This window comes from Rhincodon typus, chromosome 9, assembly GCF_021869965.1.
Source record: "Rhincodon typus isolate 14 chromosome 9, sRhiTyp1.1, whole genome shotgun sequence".
NCBI classification, from domain to species: domain Eukaryota; kingdom Metazoa; phylum Chordata; class Chondrichthyes; order Orectolobiformes; family Rhincodontidae; genus Rhincodon; species Rhincodon typus.
In genome coordinates, this window is record NC_063340.1 from 59593402 (window position 1) to 59614700 (window position 21299).

Genomic DNA, 21299 nt, shown 5'->3' on the forward strand with positions numbered 1-21299 from the left:
TTTCTGAAATCTGATCTAACCTTCATAATTTTCCCATCCATGTTGTCTGTTTTAATAGCTGTGCTTTGAATAGAGAATACTTTAGTTCTATGTAAAAGTTGATTTGTCACATTTATGTGATTGTGGTTTGGATTTCTAACATGAAGTTACTGAAATACATAAAATATTCATGGAAATTCTTCACTTCATGAACAATGCCCTTCTGTCTTGGAAGCTGCTATTTTGTAACGACACAAACTATATAACTTCACATAGCATTTGAGCTACTTTAAAAATGGCAGGACTGTCTTAAATAAGTACTGTTGTCGCACAATCCATATTTCCAAATTCAGAAGCAATACATTGGTTATATTTATCTCTTTATATAGTACAAAGCAATGAAAGCAAATGCATAAATTGTCAAAATTAATTTAACATAATTTAAATAGTGTAAATAGATGAATTACATATTATGATAGATGGGTTACACAATGGATTATACAGTACAATGGATTACAAGTACAAATACAAAGGAAAATAAGGTCCTTGGGGTACATGCTTTTTATATCATACAATAAAGGGAATTATTTATTTGGTTTTGTATTGTACATTTATTCAATTTTCATTTCCTTCATAGTCTAAATTGTTTCTTCCCCTCCCCCTGCAAGTTGTTTCTCTGTCTCTTCAGCTGACTGTGGCAACAGTCGTGCCCTCTTCATTTTTCCCCTCTTCAGCTGTAGCTACTTGATTGAACTTACCCAGCTCTTTCACACTTTCCAGCAGAGATTTAAATGTTTCCTTCAGACCTTTCTCCATTAGCCAACCCTCACTTTCACATTCAGGATCTTCAGGATTTGCAATGCTCTCCAGAGCTGTGTGCAAATATTGGATCCCAACCATCGCCGCCACCTAAAATAGAGGTAGAGAATATACCATCAGTTAATCAAATCAGTGGTAGTCAAAAACAGGAAGGCATTGTCCAAGTATAAACTGGTTTAAAAGGGCTCTTAACTTGCAGTGGTAATGTCCCTGTCTCTCAGCCAGAAGGCCTGCATTCAAGTCTCACCCAGCTCCAAAGGTGCATCATAACATGTCTGAAAAGGCTAATTAAAATATCTATAAACTGGTTTATTGATAGGGAGTACAGTGCCTGTGAACCTTTCAAATTAAAACTGTTGCCCATGGAAAGAAACATTGCCTCTGAAAATAAATCATTCACATTGTCACCTTAACGCCATTTGTCTGACTGACAACGTGAGATTATCCTCCTTGGGTAAGACCTGCACTGAGACTTTTTTGGCTCTGAATGACATTTGTTCATGGATGAATTGAATCCATACTCTGATACCCGAATCAGGAATGCCCTTGTAATTTTGGGCATTGTTGATGTGTCAGCAGACAGCCTGGCAAGATAGATCTGTCACAGGGATTGAATTAGAATTTTCACTTGGCTCTGGATAATCCTGCAAGCCTGTGCTCCGGCAGGTCGTTCTGGCTTCTCACACAGTGGCAAGCATAAAAATACTTTTTGATGGCATCCTGCATGTTTGAAATTAGATGGACATCTCTGAGCCCATTTAGGGTCCATAAAACTTTGATTCTCAATAATATTTTCCCATGTTCTCTGGATTTAGCTGAAAGGGGTGTGTGAAGAGAATGCATTCCATATTATGTTAAAAAATGTTACAATAATGAGTTGGTCAGTAAATTGGTTGCCTGACTGCAATTTCAGGAGGAAGTCCGTTCATCTTGTCCCAATAAAAATAAAACTGAAAATATTAAAAAATGATCCTGAAGATCCAATTCAAGAGCGAACTATACGGTAAATGAAAATTGATGCACAGAGATCTGGGTGTTCAGGTCCATTGTACCTGAAGGTGGCAACGCAGGTAGATAGAGTGGTCAAGAAGGCATACAGCATGCTTTCATTCATCGGATGGGATATTGAGTACAAGAGTTGGCAGGTTATGTTACAGTTGTATAGGACTTTGCTTCGACCATTTTTAGAATACTACGTACAGTTCTGGTTGCCACATTACCAAAAGGATGTGGATGCTTTGGAGAGGGTGCAGAAGAGGTTCACCAGGATGTTGCCTGGTATGGAGGGCACTAGCTATGAAGAGAGGTTGAGTAGATTAGGATTATTTACATTAGAAAGACAGGTTGAGGGGGGACCTCTACAAAATCATGAGAGGTATAGACAGGGTGGATAGCAAGAAGCTTTTTCCCAGACTGGGGGACTCAATTACTAGGGGTCACGATTTCAAGGTGAGAGGGGAAAAGTTTTTAAGGGAGATATGCGTGGATAGTTCTTTACGCAGAGGGTGGTGGGTGCCTGGAATGCGTTGCCAGCGGAGATGGTAGAGGCGAGCACGATAGCGTCATTTAACATGTATCTAGACAGATACATGAGTGGGCAGGGAGCAGAGGGATACAGATCCTTGGAAAATAGGCGACAGGTTTAGATAGAGGATCTGGATCGGTGCAGGCTTGGAGGGCCGAAGGGCCTGTTCCTGTGCTGTAATTTTCTTTGTTCCTTGTCCTTTGTCCCATTTCTGGTTCTGCATGAACCTGCTAATGGATTTATGTATTTGTTAGAATCCCTGCCAACCAAACAAGAGGACTTATTTTTAATTAACCAATTTTCGGTCTATGCTGTTGACTGCTGGCTTATGGGTCTTAAGTCATTCATGGCATTCCAAGTCTGACCTTTATGTAGTTGATTTAACTGACCTATTAGAATAACATTCTCGGCTGCTGACTTACACAGCATATCGAGTATCTTCAGAGTCTGTGTGTGTTATAAAAGATTCGTAAGGTCAAATTTCCTGACTTTTGCAATTATGTCACAATATGACTTTGCTGTCCTGCCCTGAACAAGCCTCCAAACGGCCAGAATGCAAACCAGAATAAGGCAACAGTGGTGTTAGACCAGTATTGAATTTAGGTTGCTTTGGTGCTAATCTCTTTGGACCCAGGAGGTAATAACTGTTTCTATTGACCTTGATTTATAATGTCCAAATGTACAGAAGGAATAGACCTTTAGCCCTTGTGCCTGCCCTACCATTTTAATAAAATCATGGCTGATAGTATCGTGACCTCGAATCAACATAGCCACCTTTTCTCCTCCTCCTTGTTGACCAAGAATCTATCCACCTCTGCCTTAAAATTATTCAAAGATTCTGTTTGTGCTATCTTTCCAGGAAGAGAATTTCAAAAATACTGTTCTCTGAGAGAAAAAAAAATGCCTCATCTCTCTTTTAAACAGGTGACCCCTTTTAACAGTGACCCCAGTTCTAGGTTCTGACAAAATGCATCCTCTCCACTTCTATCCTATCACTACCCTTCAGGATCTTGTACGTTTCAATTTGAACCTTATGTTATAAGACATTACCTGAATTTCCTGCTATAATGCATGGCAACACAACTGTGTGTTTCTCAAATTCTAAAATGAATATTTGATGCACCATGGTCTTTCCATGGAGAAATGTTGAAACTCTAAAATGTAGAAAATCTGTTTGAGCAACTCATTTCACCACATGAACATTTATTTAAGAGAGCTTTTTACAACTGAAATGTAGGATTTATTGCCCAGCGTCTTGATGGGTAAATATGTTCTAATTTCTATTTTCAAGGAGGAGAACAAGATGGTTCTTACACCTAAAGGGATCAAAGGGTAAGGGGAGAAAACAGAAACACAGCAGGTCATCAGAAAATAGTAATACAAAAACAAAAACCTGCAGATGCTGGAAATCTTAAAGAAAAACTGAAAATGCTGGACCTGCTCAGCAGGTCAGACAGCATCAGTGGAGAGAAAATCAGTTATTGTTTCAAGTCAATGACCTTACATCAGAATGATGTCTGAATTGTTTTCCACGTGAAACTTTAACTCTGCTTCTTTCTCCATTTATGCCTTCAGACCTAATGAACATTTTTTTATATTTTCAGTTTTATTTTTATTGGAAACATCTACCCTGCTCATTTTTGAGAAATAGTACCATGACATTTTTTCCATCCATTTGAGTGAATGGGCACAAACTTTACTACCTTCTTTGAACGTCAGCATCTCTGAGAGTGCAGCATTTCTTGGTGCTGCATGGGAATATCAACCTACATTTAATGATCATCAATGCATAGTGTCATTTGATTGCATTACATTCCAACTCGGACGAGTTGGATGTCATGGCTAGATGGCCATGTTGAGTATCTTTGACACCTAACTTAAGGATAATAAGTCAAGTCTTTATAATACATGGTTTAATCCTGCAATTTTCTTGGTAGTAGAACTTTGATAAATGTCTGCTTTTGAGTTTCTCTGAAGTGTGAATATCATGGCATAATTTGTGGAAATTTGTGGAAAGGTAGGAAAGTTATTTTTAAACTGGAGTGAAGTTTTAATTGAGGGAAATAATCTGGATCTCAGGCAATACACAGGGTGTGCAGTATGAGACACATTCACTACTTGCCATTGTGATATCAATTCATTTTGATAAATTGTCTGATAATCATGCTTCTCAAGTTTTAAAGAAGGTCAAATGGCCCATCAAATAAGCTTCACCGAAGTTCATGCATAATTATCATATCATAGTCTTTCCTTCTCTTTGCCAGTGATTTCCCTCTCCCTTTTTCCTTGTTCCCTGTATTCATTCCAAGGAATGCTGTCTGTCTTCTGGATGGAGTGCTTGTCAATTGAGTAATGGCTGGGCTACTTGGACCCATGTTGTTTGGAGCTTAGAAGAAAGAGATTCGATCTTATTGAAACATGTTGGATTCTGAGGGGGCTTGACAAGGTATATGCTGTGCAGTGTAGAACTGGATGGCACAGTTTAAAAATAAGGAATCTCTAACTTAAGATGGAGTTTTTATTCTTCCGTGCTATCATTATTAAGGTCAGCATTTCTTGCCCATCCCTAACGTTTCAGAAGGGAATTAAGTGGCAATCAGATTGCTGTAGGTCTGGAGTCAATTGCAGGCCAGACCGTGTAAAGATAACAGATTTTTTCCCTAAAGGCAATCGATGAACTATAAACTTTTACGACAATTAATTCTAGTTGTCTTGGTTACCATTACAGGGACTAGTTTTATATTCTGTAGTTATTATTTGAAGTTAAATACTAGGATTTAAATGCTCGGCCCCACAGCATTCGCCTGGAGCTCTGGATTATTAGTCTAATGCCATTATTATTGCACCAACATCTTTTCCCTCTGCTCTCTGAAGATCAGAAATCCACAGATTGATGACCCTCTGAAAGAAGTGAATTAGAGTCATTTAAAATGTTCAAGATCAGCTAGATTAGATGGACTTTTGATCTAGAATGGGCTAAAGGGTTAGGAAAAGCAGGCAAAACACAGTTAAGACTTCTATCGGATCAGCCGTGATATTGCTGAATGATGGAGCAGGCTTAAGGGTCCATGTGACATAGTCCTGCTCCTATTTCTTGGGTTGTTTTCCCCACCAGCCACCATCCAACACATACATTCTCTCACATGTTTGGCTCTGAGTTTGGAACAGCGAATTCACATTCAGAAGTAGTAGTAGTATGGACTGCAACCTGAATCCTTAAAGGGTGAATAAACACAGGCTATTGTGAAGGAAAAGCTCACATTTATAGTTCACCTTTTACAACGTGAGGTATCCAAACAATTGAGAAGATCTTCATTGCCTGTATTCACTGTTTGTTTTTGTAAGGAAAACATGGCAGTAATTTGTGCAAAGCAAGTGCCCACAAACAATTGTGAATTAAACACCACATACTCTGCTTCAATTATATTTGTTGAGGAATAGATATTGGCTAGGAAAGTTTCCACCTGTTCTTTGAATTGTAGCATTGTCACAGAATCTTTTCTGTCCTTCTGGGAAGGTACACTTGATTTAATATGGCCTCTGAGAAATGGTCCCTCTTACAGTGTAGCACTTCTTCAGTACAGCACTGAAATTTCAAGCTAGGTTCTACGTTCAAGGCCATGAGGTAGAACTTGAGTCCATGATTTTCTGATTCTGAGCTAAGATTCCTTCCAATCAAGGCAAGCTGGTACCACTTTAAGATTATAAAAGCTTGTATATTTAAGACAATTGAAATGTTCTATCATCAACCAATAACTGTAATCCAAGAATACTGTCAAGATTTGTTTTCATACTACATCTCAGCCCTACTCGTGTTGATGAAAGGGAGGATAAAACCCACCTTATCTTGACTATGCTATCTTTTATAAACATTCTCCTGTATCTGTTGTTTTCAAATGCTACAAAATATGTTTGAAACTTTTTCATAATCTGTCAAACAAAGTCACTGTCCAAAACTAATGACAAAGAAAAGCAAGTGGATTTTCTGAAGATCCTTCTTTTTACTTTATTGTTGGGAAATGGGCACTGATAACTCGGCAAACACTTATTTCCCATCCCTAGTTGCCCTTGGACACAACTGAGTGGCTTTCCAGGCAATTGAAAGTTAACCTCATTTCTGTGTGTCTGGAGTCAGATGTAGATCAAGCCAGGTAAGGGCAGTAAGTTCTTTCCCTAAAAAGCATTAATGAACCAGATTTGTTTGTTTTTGTTTGTTTAATGACACTCATTTCCTGGTCATTATTGTGTTTCTTATTCCAGACCTATTCATTGGATTCAAATTCCACCATTGCTGTGTGGGGTTTGAACCTAAGGCCCCAAAACATTATTTAGGCCTCTAGATATTTACTAGTCTAGTTATAATGCCACTAGACCATTGCCTGCCCTTCACATACAGGACATTTAGAAGCTTGAGGTGGATTTAGAATTCACTGTAGCTAAAGGATTTTGCACCAGTAATCAAATAAGTAGTCTCTAATTCAACTCCTCCTTTGTCATGCAGACAGGTGAGGCAGAAATACTACATCTACTTTAGAGCCAATTTCGCTTATCAACAATACTTAAACTTCTGCTTGCTAAACTTCATACATATGAGCCATTAATGAAGTAAACTGACTTTAATCCAACAAAACTATCAACAATTCATCAGCATAACCGTAGAAAAAAAACAAGAGATATCAAGGTGTGGAGCTGGAGGAACACGGCTAGCCAGGCAGCATCAGAGGAGCAGGAAAGCTGACGTTTTGGTTCGGGACCCTTCTTCAGAAATCTGAATCTGAAATCCCGACCTGAAACGTCAGCTTTCCTGCTCCTCTGTTGCCTGGCCTGCTGTGTTCCTCCAGCTCCAGACTGTGTTATCTCTGACTCCAACATCGGCAATTCTTACTATCTCTCATGGGAAAAAAACAAATCTCCCACAACCAATCCTCAAAGTGTGAATCTGGACCTGTTTGAAGTAAACATAATGCAGGTAGCACCTGTTCAGAGAGGAAACTGAAACTTTTTCTCTACAGATACTGCCTGGTTTGCAAAGAATTTTCAGCATTTTATTTTTGATTTTCTAGCAGCCACAATATTTTTCTTTTGCCCAACTTATTATTGTACTTTGGATAATATAATCCAGTCCTTATTAATCTTGCAGATAGCTTCTAATTTTGTCATGAATAGGGAATTAGTTAGCTTAGTTGGCTGGAAAGCTGATGTATAGTTCACAATAACGATTGACAGTGTGGATAGTTGCTATTTTGTTTTGGTTGAGGTTGATTTGTGATCTGCCCTCAAGTGGAAAGCAATCAAACCACTACTGGCAAAAGCAGTTAAGGAAAGTGGCTTAAGAAGTAGTGTCGTCAACCAGTGAGCAAAGGACCTGTCCCTGCAGGAGCTTTATCAATTGGTGCTATTCTCCAGTCTTTTCTATCTCCTTGCACACTGGTTTTTATTCAAATTATCATCTAATGTCTTCTTGATTGCTTGGAAATGGGGTGGAAGTTTATTCAATGTATTCCAGATTGGAAAAAATGTTCTTACATCACATTTGTTACATTTGTAAAGCAACTTAAATCTATGGCCTCTGCTCTCAATGCTTTTTTATGAGTGGGAACAGTTTCTTTTTCTTGTCTGTCCAGACTTTGCATGATTTTGAAAACTTCTATCAGATCTTCTTTTGGTTGCCTTTCCTCCAAGGAGAATAGCCACAACCTCTCCATTCTGTCCCTCTAATTGAAATTTCTGAACCCTGGAACCATTTTTGTGAATCTTTTCTGCATCCACAACTGTACGTGATACTCCAAGGTCTAACAAGTATCTTGTATAACTTCAGCATTGCCTCCTTGTTCTTGTATTCTCTGTAAATAAAGTACAGAATCTTGCATGCTATAACTGTTCTCTCTAACAGAATCTAAGAGGTCTACTGCACAGAAAAGGCTGTTTGGTCCCTTGCGTCTGTGCCAGTCAAAAGCAAGCCCCTAACTCTTCTACTGTTATAGATAATAATGAAGGTAACAATCAAAACCATCCTATCACTTTGAACTGACATGCAAAACTTTGCAAATTCAAAATGGATCAGATTTTTAGGCTGCCTGCATGCACTCTTTAGAACAAAGGCATTTTTTTTATCTTCCATGTTTAGAATGTGAGCTTCATCTGAGAAACAGCACAACTTCCTCCAGTTTCCTCCTGACTAGAAGGACTTGTCAATGTATTATAAGAAGGAGCCAAGTTCGTTGGATGGAAAGTAAGAATCCAGAACATTGAGTTCTGTTGCCCTCCTATTGCTTCTGCTACCTTTCAGAAGCTGATAGAGGACTGTGGTCCTGCCTACTCAATATAGCAATCAGCAAGCAGCGCCCTTGTGAGAATTTTCCAACAGAAATACCACTCAAGAAGTGTAATCATTTCCCAGATTGATTCCCTTCCCTGTCCTCACTAATCTATCATTATTAGAGATTTGCAATAGGTGAGCTGCTGGATGAACACCTCAACAGCTAAGTTTTAAAATGCCAATGACAGTTTTATACAAGATTCAACAGCATTCTAAGGTTTTAGTCGTTTCTTTAATTATCAGTCCTCTTACCTCTAATAACCAAAGGAATAAGACCAGCCCTCCCATGGACTGCATCATGTTAGTGTAATAGTTGAGGAGAGCCTCCTTGCAGCCCCGAGTCCACAGGTTGAGCTCCTCGCTCTGGAACTCGTAGCTGTAATGGGCAGAATTGTTGGTGATCTGCTGCTGGATACAGGGTCGAGGGGAGGCTGGATTGCAGCAACTGAACGGGACCCCATCCGTCAGGTACTTCCCATCGATATTGCTCTTAACACGGCTGTAGGGAGGAGAGATTTGGGACATGTTAAGGCTCACAACTCCAACAAGGGCAGAAAGGCAGTAGTGGATGTAATTGATAGCACACTGTGCTGCTGTTAGTGCAAACTCAAAAACACACACACCACTTCATGTGTTTGGACTTAGTGTGAGACACGTCTTACTTGCACTTTTCCATCTCTGACTTATTAGGTGCAGCAGGAAGCCACTCTCCCATTGTGCCTGCATCTGCAGTATTACCTGGTACCAATCACCTGCCTTCTCCCCATCTCCTGTCCACTATCACTATCAGATGCCAGTCCAAAGTCCTCTTGAATGCCTCAATCAAGCCTCAATTGAACCTCACTCCCCCATAGATTGAGGGATTTGATTTCAAACCGTAACTGCTGCCTGAGTGAAAATGTTTTTTCCTCGCTTCACCCTTGTTTCATTTACATGTCACTTTATATCAATGCCTGCATCTCTTCTTTCTTTTACAAGTGGAAACAGCTCCTCCCTCTATTCTATCCAGCCTGCTCAGGATTTTGCAAGTCTCAATCAAATCTCCTCTCAGCCGCTTCCCTTTATGGAGAACAGTGCCAACTTATTCAATATATGCTCCTAGCTGAAGTTTCTCATTTCTAGAATCTCTTGTCACTTCCCCTCTCTCCTGCTATAAATGTAGTACCAGAACTCTACACAACACACCAGCTGAGGTCTAACAAGTGCTTTATACAAGTTCAACATCACCTCCCTGCTCTTGTACTCAGTGCCCCTATTAACAAAGCCCAACACACTATATGTATTATTGACTGCTGTCTTACCCCTACCCAGCCCCTTCAATGCTTTGTGTACATATATTTCTCATTGTACTCACTCTTTCACCTCCTTGGAGCTGAAGTCCAGGTATCTGTTGCTGATCCACTGGATTTCAAACCAGTCTCTGAAGCCATTGTTGCCACAGCAGTGGAACTCGATCTGAAGCTGGTCGATAGTCTTCTTCATGAAGCACCGTCCTGGAGTGTCGGTGTCTCTGTAATATTTCATGCTATTCTTCAGCCCCTTAGCCAGAGTATCCTCAAGATAGATCTTCATCAGAAAGCACAGCACCACAGAGAGGAAGGTCAGGCAAGTGAAAAACAAGCAGGCGGCAAGGTAGAACTTGAGGAAAGATTTCCACCTGGCATATTTTGCTGGGTCAAGGGAATCATAGCAAAACTTGCCACCAAAGCAGTTGATCGTGCAGGCCAGCACTCCCACCAAGATCAGAGAGTTGGGGACTAAGTGGCTCTCTGTATTGTCCATCACCTCGCTTCGTTTTTTCAGCTCAATCTTAAGGAACAAGCCCATCCCAAAGACAACTATGCCTGCCAAGACACAAAACCAGTTTAGGAGCCAGAGCCCCTGAGCCAACTTGACACGCTTCTGTACGGTAAACTTGACTTTGAGAATGGCCATTTCCTACTGCTGAAGTCCAGGGAGTGGGACTTAAGCTTGGTTTTGGGGAAATCAGTGAGCTTTGGGCATGGGTGCGGAAAGGGCAGGAGACAGACCGCCTGAGATCAATTCAACCTTGTGTCCCTCCATTTGGCCACCCTCAAAAGCAAAATCTCCAATGATACGAGAATGGTATGGGCACGATGAGCTGTCCAAGCTACCGAGCCAGAGCCGGGGGACAGAGTCCGCCTCCAGCGCTAACCTTGGTGCACCTTTCCCCAGCACTGGACAGAGCTTTTCCAGAACGCGCTCGAGAAAATCTGACAGTGCAAGACGTCACCTTAAAACCAGTAATAGGTTTTATCGTTAATCATTTAGAGAAAGCTCTGGCCCACTTGAGCGATTGAAATTAATCCGCCCTTAACTTCACCCGGTTGCCCTCACGTTGTCAGCGACTGTATCTTCACCTAGCCGCTTTCTTGTATTTGAAACGTCCAGGGAGAGCTTTTTATAAACTGAATATTCTTTGAAACAACTTCATGGATTATTTATGTCGAATTAAGATCGTTTTGATACGTGCACCAGGTTTCCTCGACTAAAATGTAACGAAAGCCAAAAAAAAGTTTCAACTTAATAGGCTCAGTAAGCTTAAATATAGGTCAATACCCTGGAAAGAACACTGAGATCAAATAAAAATAGACCTACACTAACCGTGTGTTTTTAAAGCTGCGCTCCGGATAAAATTCTGGAGGAGACGTTATACTTAAAGGCTTGTTATACTGGGCTAATGATTCGACAGGTATTCATTTCTCAGTGCTATTTTCAGTTTCGAATCGTCGCCCAAAGACTGCGATGCACAACACTTGTGTTTAATGAGTGCTTTGAAGCTGGCAAACTGTCGCAAGGCGCAGAGAAATATTATTTCACAGGAGTTGACAGAGCGAGGAAAGCTTAATATTCATCTAGAGGCATCTCTTGCTTCCCCTCCGTATAGTGTCACAAACGATCTCTCTCTAATGATTCATTTATCTCTATCCAAGTTAATTCCGAAGAAAATATATTTGGGTTGAGTAGATTTAAAAAATCTTGAGAATGCAGAATTCTTTATAGGCGGACAATTAGAAGACTTCCATATCCTGTACATCGATTCCCCCACCTTCCGCAATCAACTGTGTCAACATAGACCGGTAGAATATTTGGGCACTGCATTAAGAAAAATACAATAAGATATTGAACTCCCATTAATGGAAGCCCCTATCCCACTGGAATACCGGCTATTGGCCTTGCATTAATCTGCCACTGATCTTAGTCCTAGGTGATAAATATCACCAGATTTGAAACACAAATATAACTTTACTTCACCCAACAAAATTATGGACATACTTCAGCAGCAGCGTTTTACTATCCAAGTCAAGCTGGTGAATGCAAATGGTGAATTGGCTCTTGGTATCAGTGTAATGAACACAATGAAGTTGGTGCAGAAACTCTTTGAGAAAGAGTGACATCAGATGACAGTTGTGGTTTGTGTCAGAACCAATAATTTAACAATGAATAGGTTTTACAAAATTAGTTCCATGAGTTAGGAAACACTGTAAGAACTAAATCCTCAAAGGAGTAAACTCAGATTTTGCTGGTACCATACACTAGACTGTACTGAATGTGCTGAGGAAGCATGGTATGATTTTGGCCACATACATGGTATAGGACCAATGGGTTCAAATTCTTAGATTCCAGGGCCAGCAAAGACTTGTGTGCCAGAGCTAGTCATAACTCGACCAATTCTGTTCTGAGGGTCACCAGACTCCAAATTTTAACTTTGATTTCTCTTCACAGATGTTGCTAGACCTGCTTAGCTTTCCTGGCAATTTCTGTTTCTGATTTACAGCATCTGCAGTTCTTTCGTTTTTTTTTTAAACAACTCAAGCATGCTGTTTCAGTACAGATAAAACACTGGCATCTACTCAATAATCTGGAAAATTAACCCAGGTATATGCCATCCACAAAAGGTGAGACAAATCATATCCAACAAATTACCTCCCCCCTCAGTCTCCTTTCAAGCAGCAGCACAGTGATAGCAGGTGTCTTTGACATTGTTATCCAGTGGCAATTGTCCAGCAATGACTTGTTTCATCAATGCTCAGTTGGCATTCCACCAGGACCACTCGACTCCTAATCTCATTACTGCACTGATCCAAGCACAGACAAATGAGCTAAATTCCAGATGTGAAGTGACAGAATTTCACTCTGTGTGGTATCAAGAAACATTATAAAAAATGAAGACAATGGGAAACAAGGGTAAAACTCTCTACTGGTTGGAGTTATAGCTGTCAAAATGGAAAGGTTATGGTTCTGGGGGTCCAGTTTTTTCAACCTTAAGATATACCTTCAAGAATTTCTCAGAGGAGTGTCTAGCAGAGTTTCCTAGACCAAACCAAAGCTGCTTCATAAATAACCTTTCCTCCATTATAAACTCAGGAGAAGAGATGTTTTCTGATGATTGCACAGTATTGAGTACAATTTGTGACTGTTCAGATACTGAAGCAGTTTAAACACATATGTAGTAAGGTCCAGACGACATTTAGATTTGGGTTGAGAAGTGCCAAGTGAAATTTGTATCCACAGTGCCAGGCAATGACTATCTCCAACAAGACAGAATCTAACCATTGCCCCTTTTATATTCAATGGCATTGCCATCAAAGAATCCATCATAATCAACACCTAAGGGTTATCACTGACCAGAAACTGAACTACATAAATATACTGCAATACAGTAGGTCAAAGGATTGGGATTCTATGGTGAATAACTCATTTCTTTGCTCTACAAAACTTCTCCAGCATCTACAAGACACAAGAGAGTGATGGAATACTTTCCACTTACCTGGATGAATACAGCTCCAACAAAAAGGTTGACACCATCTAAGACAATGCAGCCCGATTAGCCAGTACCCCATCCACTACCCTAAACGTTTACTCCCTCCACCATCAGTATACAACAACAGCTGTGTGTATTTTCTAGTGTGGATTGTGAAACTCACAAAGGTTCACTTGACGTGTCTTGTGTGTGTGTGGTGCAGGTTTCTCAGGGAGGCTGAGTTGCTGTGACATGAACTCTCCTCATCTAGCCATATTGATGTTGTGTCACTCTTAGTACATGCATGAATCTCAAAGCTCATTAGTTCTAAGTTGTTATTGCTCCATCTGGTCTTCTGCCTACTTAAGTACATTTCGCCCCAGCATCATCTTTTCTATACAATTGCTTCATGCCACAAACACAAAGTATTTCAACTTCTATTTGTTGTCCACTAATAACAATCCATCTGTGTTGTCAACTCCCAGCTGTTAATACCAATTCATTTGTGTGTTTGTCAGTACATTTTTTACATGCTGTTAGATGATCATGAGTACAGGTTTGGGAAGTGCTTTGAAAGAACTCTTGGTGAGTTACTGCAATTCATTGTTTGAGTGGACACAATACAGTTGTTTTGTGCTAGTAGTGGAGGAAATGAATATTTTTAAGGCAGGTATCGATTAAGCAGAATGCTTCACTCTACCCTCATCCAAGCAAGTGACAATATAACATCAAACTGTTGAACGGTGAACCTCTCATTGTAGGGGATTTGGCGATGACCATGCAATTAAACACTGTGGTGAACTGCTGCATTGTGTGAATAAAAATGGTTGGTTGAAGATTCTTTGACCTTCATTGGTCCAGTTTCTCTTTTTCTCCAGGGAGTGAGGTTAAATTGGTTATGAGACTTTCAAGAGACTATGAAACAGAAAAAAATTCAACTTGGCTTTTTTGTCTCACAGACACTCTCTGGCATATTATTATTTATGCAACATTGCAGTATATATCTTTGGCCAAAATTTATAGCCAGCATTGAGTATACCCAGCAGCAGATCCCTGAGCCTGAAGGGCTTGCAGTTCCAGAGCATCAACAGTTCCATCAGATTCGGGCACTACAGAGGCAGGTTGGTCAAGTGTCCCAACAAAGCTTTGATGGACCCCTGGGCTGGTGCCTCCAATCAAATAGTAGCCTTTTCAGTTGGTATTTGGGACTCTACCTGGCAGGAAGATCCCAGTGATGCTTCTACTTGAATCTTCATTGCATTAAATCAACTGCTCACCTCTGTGGAATTGGCAGTCAATTTGATTTAAAATGGGAGACCCAGATTCCTCACTGAGGAGAAATATTTTTTCAACATTTCCCCTGTGAAGAACAGCCAGAATCTTTTATGTTTCAATAAAATTGGCTCTCTCATTTCTAAATGTCAATGATCACAAGCCCATTTTACTCATTTTCCGTCATAAAAGCAACCTATTCAGCCAAGTGATCATTTCTCTGAACTGTCTCAATCAGTACTCAAATTGTTGAGTTACCACTCAACAGCAGATCAAAACTCTAATCAGTACTCAAATAATTAGTTTCACAAACATTTTGTTCTTTGCTTCCCAACCAAGATTTGACTATCCTACAAAATCTTTGCAGTTAATATTAATATTGATTGATTTATTGTCATGTGTACTGGAGTACAGTGAAAAGCTTTGTTTATGAGTGGTACAGGCAGATCATTTGTAGAAAACTTAGAGGCATACAAGTAACATTGTATAGGGTGTGCGCGAGGCGAGATCAACGTTAGCAAGATCAGCATTATTTGAAGCTACAGAGTCCATTTATCAGTCTATTAACTGCTGGGAAGAAGCTGTTCCTGAACCTGCTGGTATTCAAGCTTCTGTATCTTTTGCCTGATGGAAGGGGTTGTAGGAGATCATTACTAGAGTGGGATGTGTCTTTGATGATGTTCGCAGCCTTTCCGCAGCAATGAGTTGTGTAAATTGAGTCCATGGATGGATGGCTGATTTCCTTGACGGTCTGGGCTGTGCACACACCCTCTGTAGTTTCTTACGATCCTGGGCAGAGCAGTTGCCATACCCGGCCGTCATGCACCCTGACAGTAAGCTTTCAATGGTGCATCTGTAGAGGTTAGTGAGGCTCCCTCCAGACATGTCAAATTTCCTGAGGTGCCTGAGGAAGAGGAGGCATTGTTCTGCCTTCTTGACCCTTGCATCTATGTAGGAAGTCCAGGACAGGTCGTCCATTATTGTCACTCCAAGGAACCTGACGCTCTCCACCTCAGTTCTGTTGATGTAGGTGGGGGCATGTTCTCCTTCTTTCTTTCTGAAGTCAATGATCAGTTCTTTAGTTTTGCCGACATTGAGAGAGGTTGTTCTCATTGCACCACATCCCCACGCCCTCTATCTCCCTTCTGTATTTTGACTTATCGTTGTTAGATATCAATCCTATTATGGTGGTGTTGTCAGTGAACTTGTAGATGGGGTTCATTTGGAATTTGGCAACACAGTCGTGAATTTACATGGAGTACAGTAGGGGGCTGAGGATGCATCCTTGGGGGGTTCCAGAGTTAAGTGTTGCTGTGGAGGAGGTGCAATTACCTATCTTCACTGACTGCGGCCTGTGGGTCAAAAGGCTGAGGAACCAGTTGCTTAATGCAGAGCCGAAATCAAAGTCTTGGAGTTTTGAGATCAGTCTGGAGGGGATAATAGTGTTGAAGGTGGAGCTGTAGTTAGTGAGGTGTCCTTGTTGTCCAGATGTTCCAGGGATGAGTGCAGGGCTAGGGATATGCCGTCCGCTGTGGACCTGTTATGTCAGTAGACAACTTGTAGGGGATCAAGGCAGGCTGGGAGACTGGAGTTAATATGGGCTATGACCAACTTCTCAAAGCACTTTATGATTATTGAAGTCAGAGCTATTGGGTGTTAATCATTAAGGCACACTGCATGTGTTTTCTTAGGTATGGGATGATGGTGGTCTTCTTGAAACAGGTATGGACTTCGGCTTGTAGGAGGGAGAGGTTGAAGATGACAGTGAATACCCCCGCCAGTTGGTTCACACAGAATCTGAGTGCTTGACCGGGGACTCCATCCAGGCCTATAACTTTCCTTGGGTTGACTCCCAGGAAAACTGATCTGACATTTGCAGCAATGACAGTGGGCACAGGTGTATCTGGGGCTGTCGGGGCATTCTGCTCCAACTGAGCATAGAAAGCATTAAGCACATCAGGGAGGGATGTGTCTTTATCCGCTATCTTGCTCTGCTTCATTTTGTATCCTGTAATGTTGTTTTGGCCTTGCCATAGGTGGTGTGAGTCTGTTTGATAGGTTTGGGCCTCTAACTTGGTCCAGTACTGCTTCTTGGCCTCCCTGATGGCTTTGCGGAGGTCATATCTGGATTTCCTGTATCGTTCTGGATCATCCAACTTGAATGCTGTATGCTTGGTCATCAGTAGGGAGTGGGGATTCCCTGGTTAATCCAAAGTTTACGGTTGGGGTACACTCAGATTGTCCTGATGAAGGGTCCAGACCCGAAATGTTAACTTTCCTGCTCCTCTGGTGCTGCCTGACCTGCTGTGTTCCCCCAGTTCCACACTGTATTGATTTTGACTCCGGCATCTGCAGTTCTTGCTAACTCGGATTATCTTCTTTGGTATACAGCCCTCTACGCATTTTCTAATGAAATCCGTGATGGTGGTGGTGTACTTGTCTAAGTTTTCCACTGAGTACTTCAACATGGTCCAGTCCACCGAATCCAAGCAGTCCTGGAGACGGTCTTCCACAGTCTCGGACCAGCATTGTACCTCCTTTTGTGAAGGGTCCTCCCGTTTCAGCTTTTGCTGGTTAAGCTGGAAGGAGGAACACAGTGCTGTGATCTGATTTTTGAAGTGTGGACAGAGGATGGAGCAGGAGGCATCTTTGATGGTTGTATAGCAGTGGTCCAGAACGTTTGGGCCTCTGGTGGGGCAGGAGATGTGTTGGTGGTACTTTGGCAGCACACTCTTGAGGTTGGTTTGGTTGAAGTCGCTAGTTACAATTACACAAGGTAACAAAGTTCAAATTTGAAGAAACTGCTTCAGTAACGCTTCTGGCCTTCTCAAGCGGTCTAAATAAATCTAGCAAGCATCTTCCAAGGGACGCCACATGTGCAAATCAGGTTTTAAATATTTTTAATTACATCAACTATTAAAGATCGTCACTACATTGCAGAATACATTGGTTTAGATCTATGTTCTGAACCAAAGACACAGTAAAATTAGTTCAAGACACCATCAAAAAGTATTGTTTCCAACTTAAAGTATTAGCCGATGTTGAAAATTTCTTTATTAACGTTGTGGATTACTCTTGAATATGAAAAATGCTATTTTAACCCTGAACTTAATAGGACTTTACTTTTTTTTTGATTCTGAGGCACTAACAAGTAAATTCATTTCCTCTGGGTTGATACAGGGAAACAAAGATTGTCAGGTACATCAGGTAGAGGTTTGCCATTTGACTGGCTTAAAGAAACTACATTTAAGAGTTTGGAATAGCTCTTCCAAAGTGGAACAGGCCAGTAAAGCAGACAAGAAAATGAAAGATGAAATATAGATTGGTAAAAATGGGACAAGAATGAAGTATATAAAATACTCAAGCACTGTATGTGTTTTCATAATTTAGGTTTTATATTGATAGTATGGTCCTTGGAGGAATCTTTTAGGGGAAAATGAACATTCTCCATTCCTCTTCACCCCTGCCCAACCACAATTTCACGGTAGTAGGTAGAAACTCTCAAAACTGACTCACATCCAGAAAGACATAAAATGAATCAGACCTGGTAAACTGGAAGCCAATACTAAACCTGGTTATTTTGAGTGATATTGGGTTTCATTTTAATTGATTTAACAATAAGTGAAAAACAAGTAAAGATGAATTTCAAGCCACTACAATGCTGCCTGCAGCTCTGGAGATAAGGCCTGAGTTAACGTAATTGGATTGGTTCTGGACAAAGGCTGTTAGTAGTCCAATCACTGTCCCTCCTGTGGCTCAATATCAATCAGTTTCATATTGAAACTTCATACCTTTGAGTCTTCAACCGTTTTGTTTCCATATAAATGGATTGGAATGTTGTAGAACTGCAAAGACGGTCACAGGCAGAGTTTGCATATGGCAGCTTCTAGCCAGTTTTTGGTTATTAGCAGAAACAGATTTACATCATAAATATTTTACAATATTTTAGGCAGATAATTGACCTTCCATGTTGTTCATGCATTGCAAATTTGAAAACCAGGCATAGAGACCTAATGCAATTCAATTTCATCTTTGTAGATTTGCATAAATACTGACCCTACAGAAAAATCAAAAGTAAGCTGGTTAAAGATCAAAAACGCCAAATAACAGAAGACTTATTTAATTTCATCCATTACTGTTATGCATTCTGAAATTAGTTTCAATTCTCCTTTATGAACTATATTCCAACAGTATAACTAACATCTAAGAAAAACAAGACAAGAACAAAATGTTGACAAGATCCTTTACAGTAGATCATGCAAACTTCGGTTAACATATACTAATTCTGTCCTATAAATAGGGCCAACATTAAATAACTTTTCCTGTCGACAACGTTTATTTTCCTTGAACTCAAGTACAGGAACGGGTGCAATTAAGTCATGACATCCTGCGATTGCTCAGTAAAGATCTCTGGTACACATGATACATATCTACGGTGCTAAGATTTTGTCCCAGTCTGTTATTCGAGACTCTTCAGCCAAAATACTCCAGTTAGGGGAATGATCAGGGGCGAGCCAGTTGAAATCGTCTATAACATTCCAATTGTTTTTTGTTCTATCTAAACCCGCCAGCTCAAAATCCTTCTCAATGCCTTCGTACTTCCAGTTAAACGGAGCAAACGAAACTCCAGTGCAGTCCTCGACGATGGCTCTGCTGGTCACATGCAAATATACATTGGCATCCTTGGTATTATGGGTTCGCAGCTGCTGACAAGCGAAGGCAAAGGTGCAGCCGACGGACTGGTCAATGAACACTGAGGTAGAGACAGGTCCGCACAACACTTTCGAATTAGTGACATTCTTGACATGGAGAGTGTTGGGCGAACCCAAGAGCTGGACCACGCAGTTGGACAACCGGGTCAACAACACATCCTTGCCGGTGATCTCGTCTGCCCGCCGGACCAGCACCTGGGAGTCGGCATCCGAAAAGCCGCAGAGGTTTTCCTCGGTCGCGACGGGGTCGGTCGGTTTCTTGTCGGACGGGGAATCGGTGGATTTGGTTTGTTTGGGGCCGGCGCCTTCTTTTTTGCGGGACTTGAAAGCGAATTTCTTCTTGGGCAGAAACTCCTCCCTCTTCTCCACCACAACCCCCTGCAACTTCTGCACCGCGTCCTGGGCCTGGCGCAGCTCGTAGGCGGACAAGAATATCATGCTGTCGTTGACAAACTTCTGCAGCCGCTGCATCTTCTGCGAGATCTCCTCGAAGCGGGCGCTCAACGCGTTTCGGTCGGTGCCTTCGCAGCTTTCCAGCAGCGCCTCGATCGCTGCCTTCTCCTCCGAAAACGCCGTGGTGAAGAAGTTGGACTTTTCTTCCTTCACCGTGGTCACATCTTTGGCCATTTTCCTCCTCTCCACCCCCTGCTGCCTCTCCTGGTCTCTCCGCTGCAGGATCTCCACCATCTTCTCTTTACGCCGGTCATATTCCGGGATTTCTTCCGTTAAACTCTCCCGGTTCTCACTCTCCCCGACTAGCGCCATCTTGAACCGTTTCTAACCGAACTCTCAGCATCGAGCCATTTCATTAGTCCTAACCCGGGCCGCGTTCCCCGGCACTGGTCACTCTGATTGGCTGGTTTTGTAGGTCAGAGGTCGAGGGGTGTAGTATTGTAGTTGATAGGCTGAAATCTGACCAGTTGGAAACCTTAGGCAGAGTTTGTGGAGAATGAATGTTTCGGGGGATGATTATTTATCAGAACTAAGGGAAGATGGATATTTAACATGGAGCATATAAAGAGCAAGGACGTGGGGGAGACAGAACAAAAGGGAAGGAATGTTATGGGATGGCATGCGAGAGAGCAAATTGTATAAAATTTCACGGTAGAAAAGCTAAAGGGTATAACAGAAGGAAGGTCCCGACCCAAAACGTCAGCTTTCCTGCTCCTCTGATGTTGCCTGGCCTGCTGTATTCCTCCAGCTCCACACTGTTATCTTTACCATAAGGAAAGATATGTCCACATTAGCTGTGAGTTAGAGTAGAGCAAAGCAGTAGTCTGAATACTAAAGGAAAGAATAAGCAAGTACAAAAAAAACAGCAAAATAATACACGAAACAAGATGTTGAGATCTGGTGTTGCTGAACGCGACGTTGGGTTCAGAAGGCTGTAAAATGCCGAGTTGAAAAATGAGCTGGTGTTCCTTCAGGTGGCAATAAGCTTCACTGGTGACCAAAGACAGGGGTATAAACAAGCTGGATATGTAAAATAAATATCGAAAGAACTACAGATGTTGTAAATCAGGAACAAAAAACAAAGTTGCTGGAAAAGCTCAGCAGGTCTGGCAGTATCTGTGAGGGAAAAAAAAAGTTAACGCCGTTCTGAGGAAGGATCACCGGACCCGAAACGTTAACTCTGTTTTTTCCTTCACAGATGCTGCCAGACCTGCTGAGCTTTTCCAGCAACTTTGGATATGTAATGTCCAGTGACAGAAAGCTCACACTTACGCCTGCAGCATGAATGGAGGGGTTCATAAAGCAGTCGTGAACCTGTATTTATGACCACATTGTGAGCAGTATATTAAATTTAATTTTGGGAAAAGTGCTTTGGACCTTGGTGTGAGAAAGGAGGAAGATGGGTGGGTGTTGCATCTTCTAAGCTGGCATGGACAGATGAATAGGAAAGGGATA

The 21299-nt window shown here is 41.3% G+C and overlaps 2 protein-coding genes across 2 annotated transcripts in view; both read right to left on the minus strand.

Moving 5' to 3' along the window:
• Nucleotides 1-21: 21 nt before the first annotated feature.
• prph2a (peripherin 2a (retinal degeneration, slow)) overlaps nucleotides 22-21299 on the minus strand; it is a 33388-nt gene continuing 12110 nt past the window's right edge. The window contains exons 2-4 of the mRNA XM_020529498.2: nucleotides 9997-11759; nucleotides 8895-9141; nucleotides 22-888 (exon numbers count right to left, since the gene is read on the minus strand). Coding sequence (XP_020385087.1) covers nucleotides 664-888; nucleotides 8895-9141; nucleotides 9997-10577 — 1053 coding nt within the window. The 5' untranslated portion in view covers nucleotides 10578-11759 and the 3' untranslated portion in view covers nucleotides 22-663. The remainder of the gene's footprint in view (nucleotides 889-8894; nucleotides 9142-9996; nucleotides 11760-21299) is intronic.
• On the minus strand, nucleotides 17563-20894 carry tbcc (tubulin folding cofactor C). The gene has a single exon (XM_020529497.2). It carries the CDS (start codon nucleotides 20154-20156, stop codon nucleotides 19110-19112), a length of 1047 nt encoding a protein of 348 aa, XP_020385086.1. The 5' UTR covers nucleotides 20157-20894; the 3' UTR covers nucleotides 17563-19109.

Coding starts and splice junctions, on each gene's coding strand:
- tbcc (XM_020529497.2), bottom strand. CDS start 20,156: ATGGCGCTAGTCGGGGAGAGTGAGAACCGGGAGAGTTTAACGGAAGAA.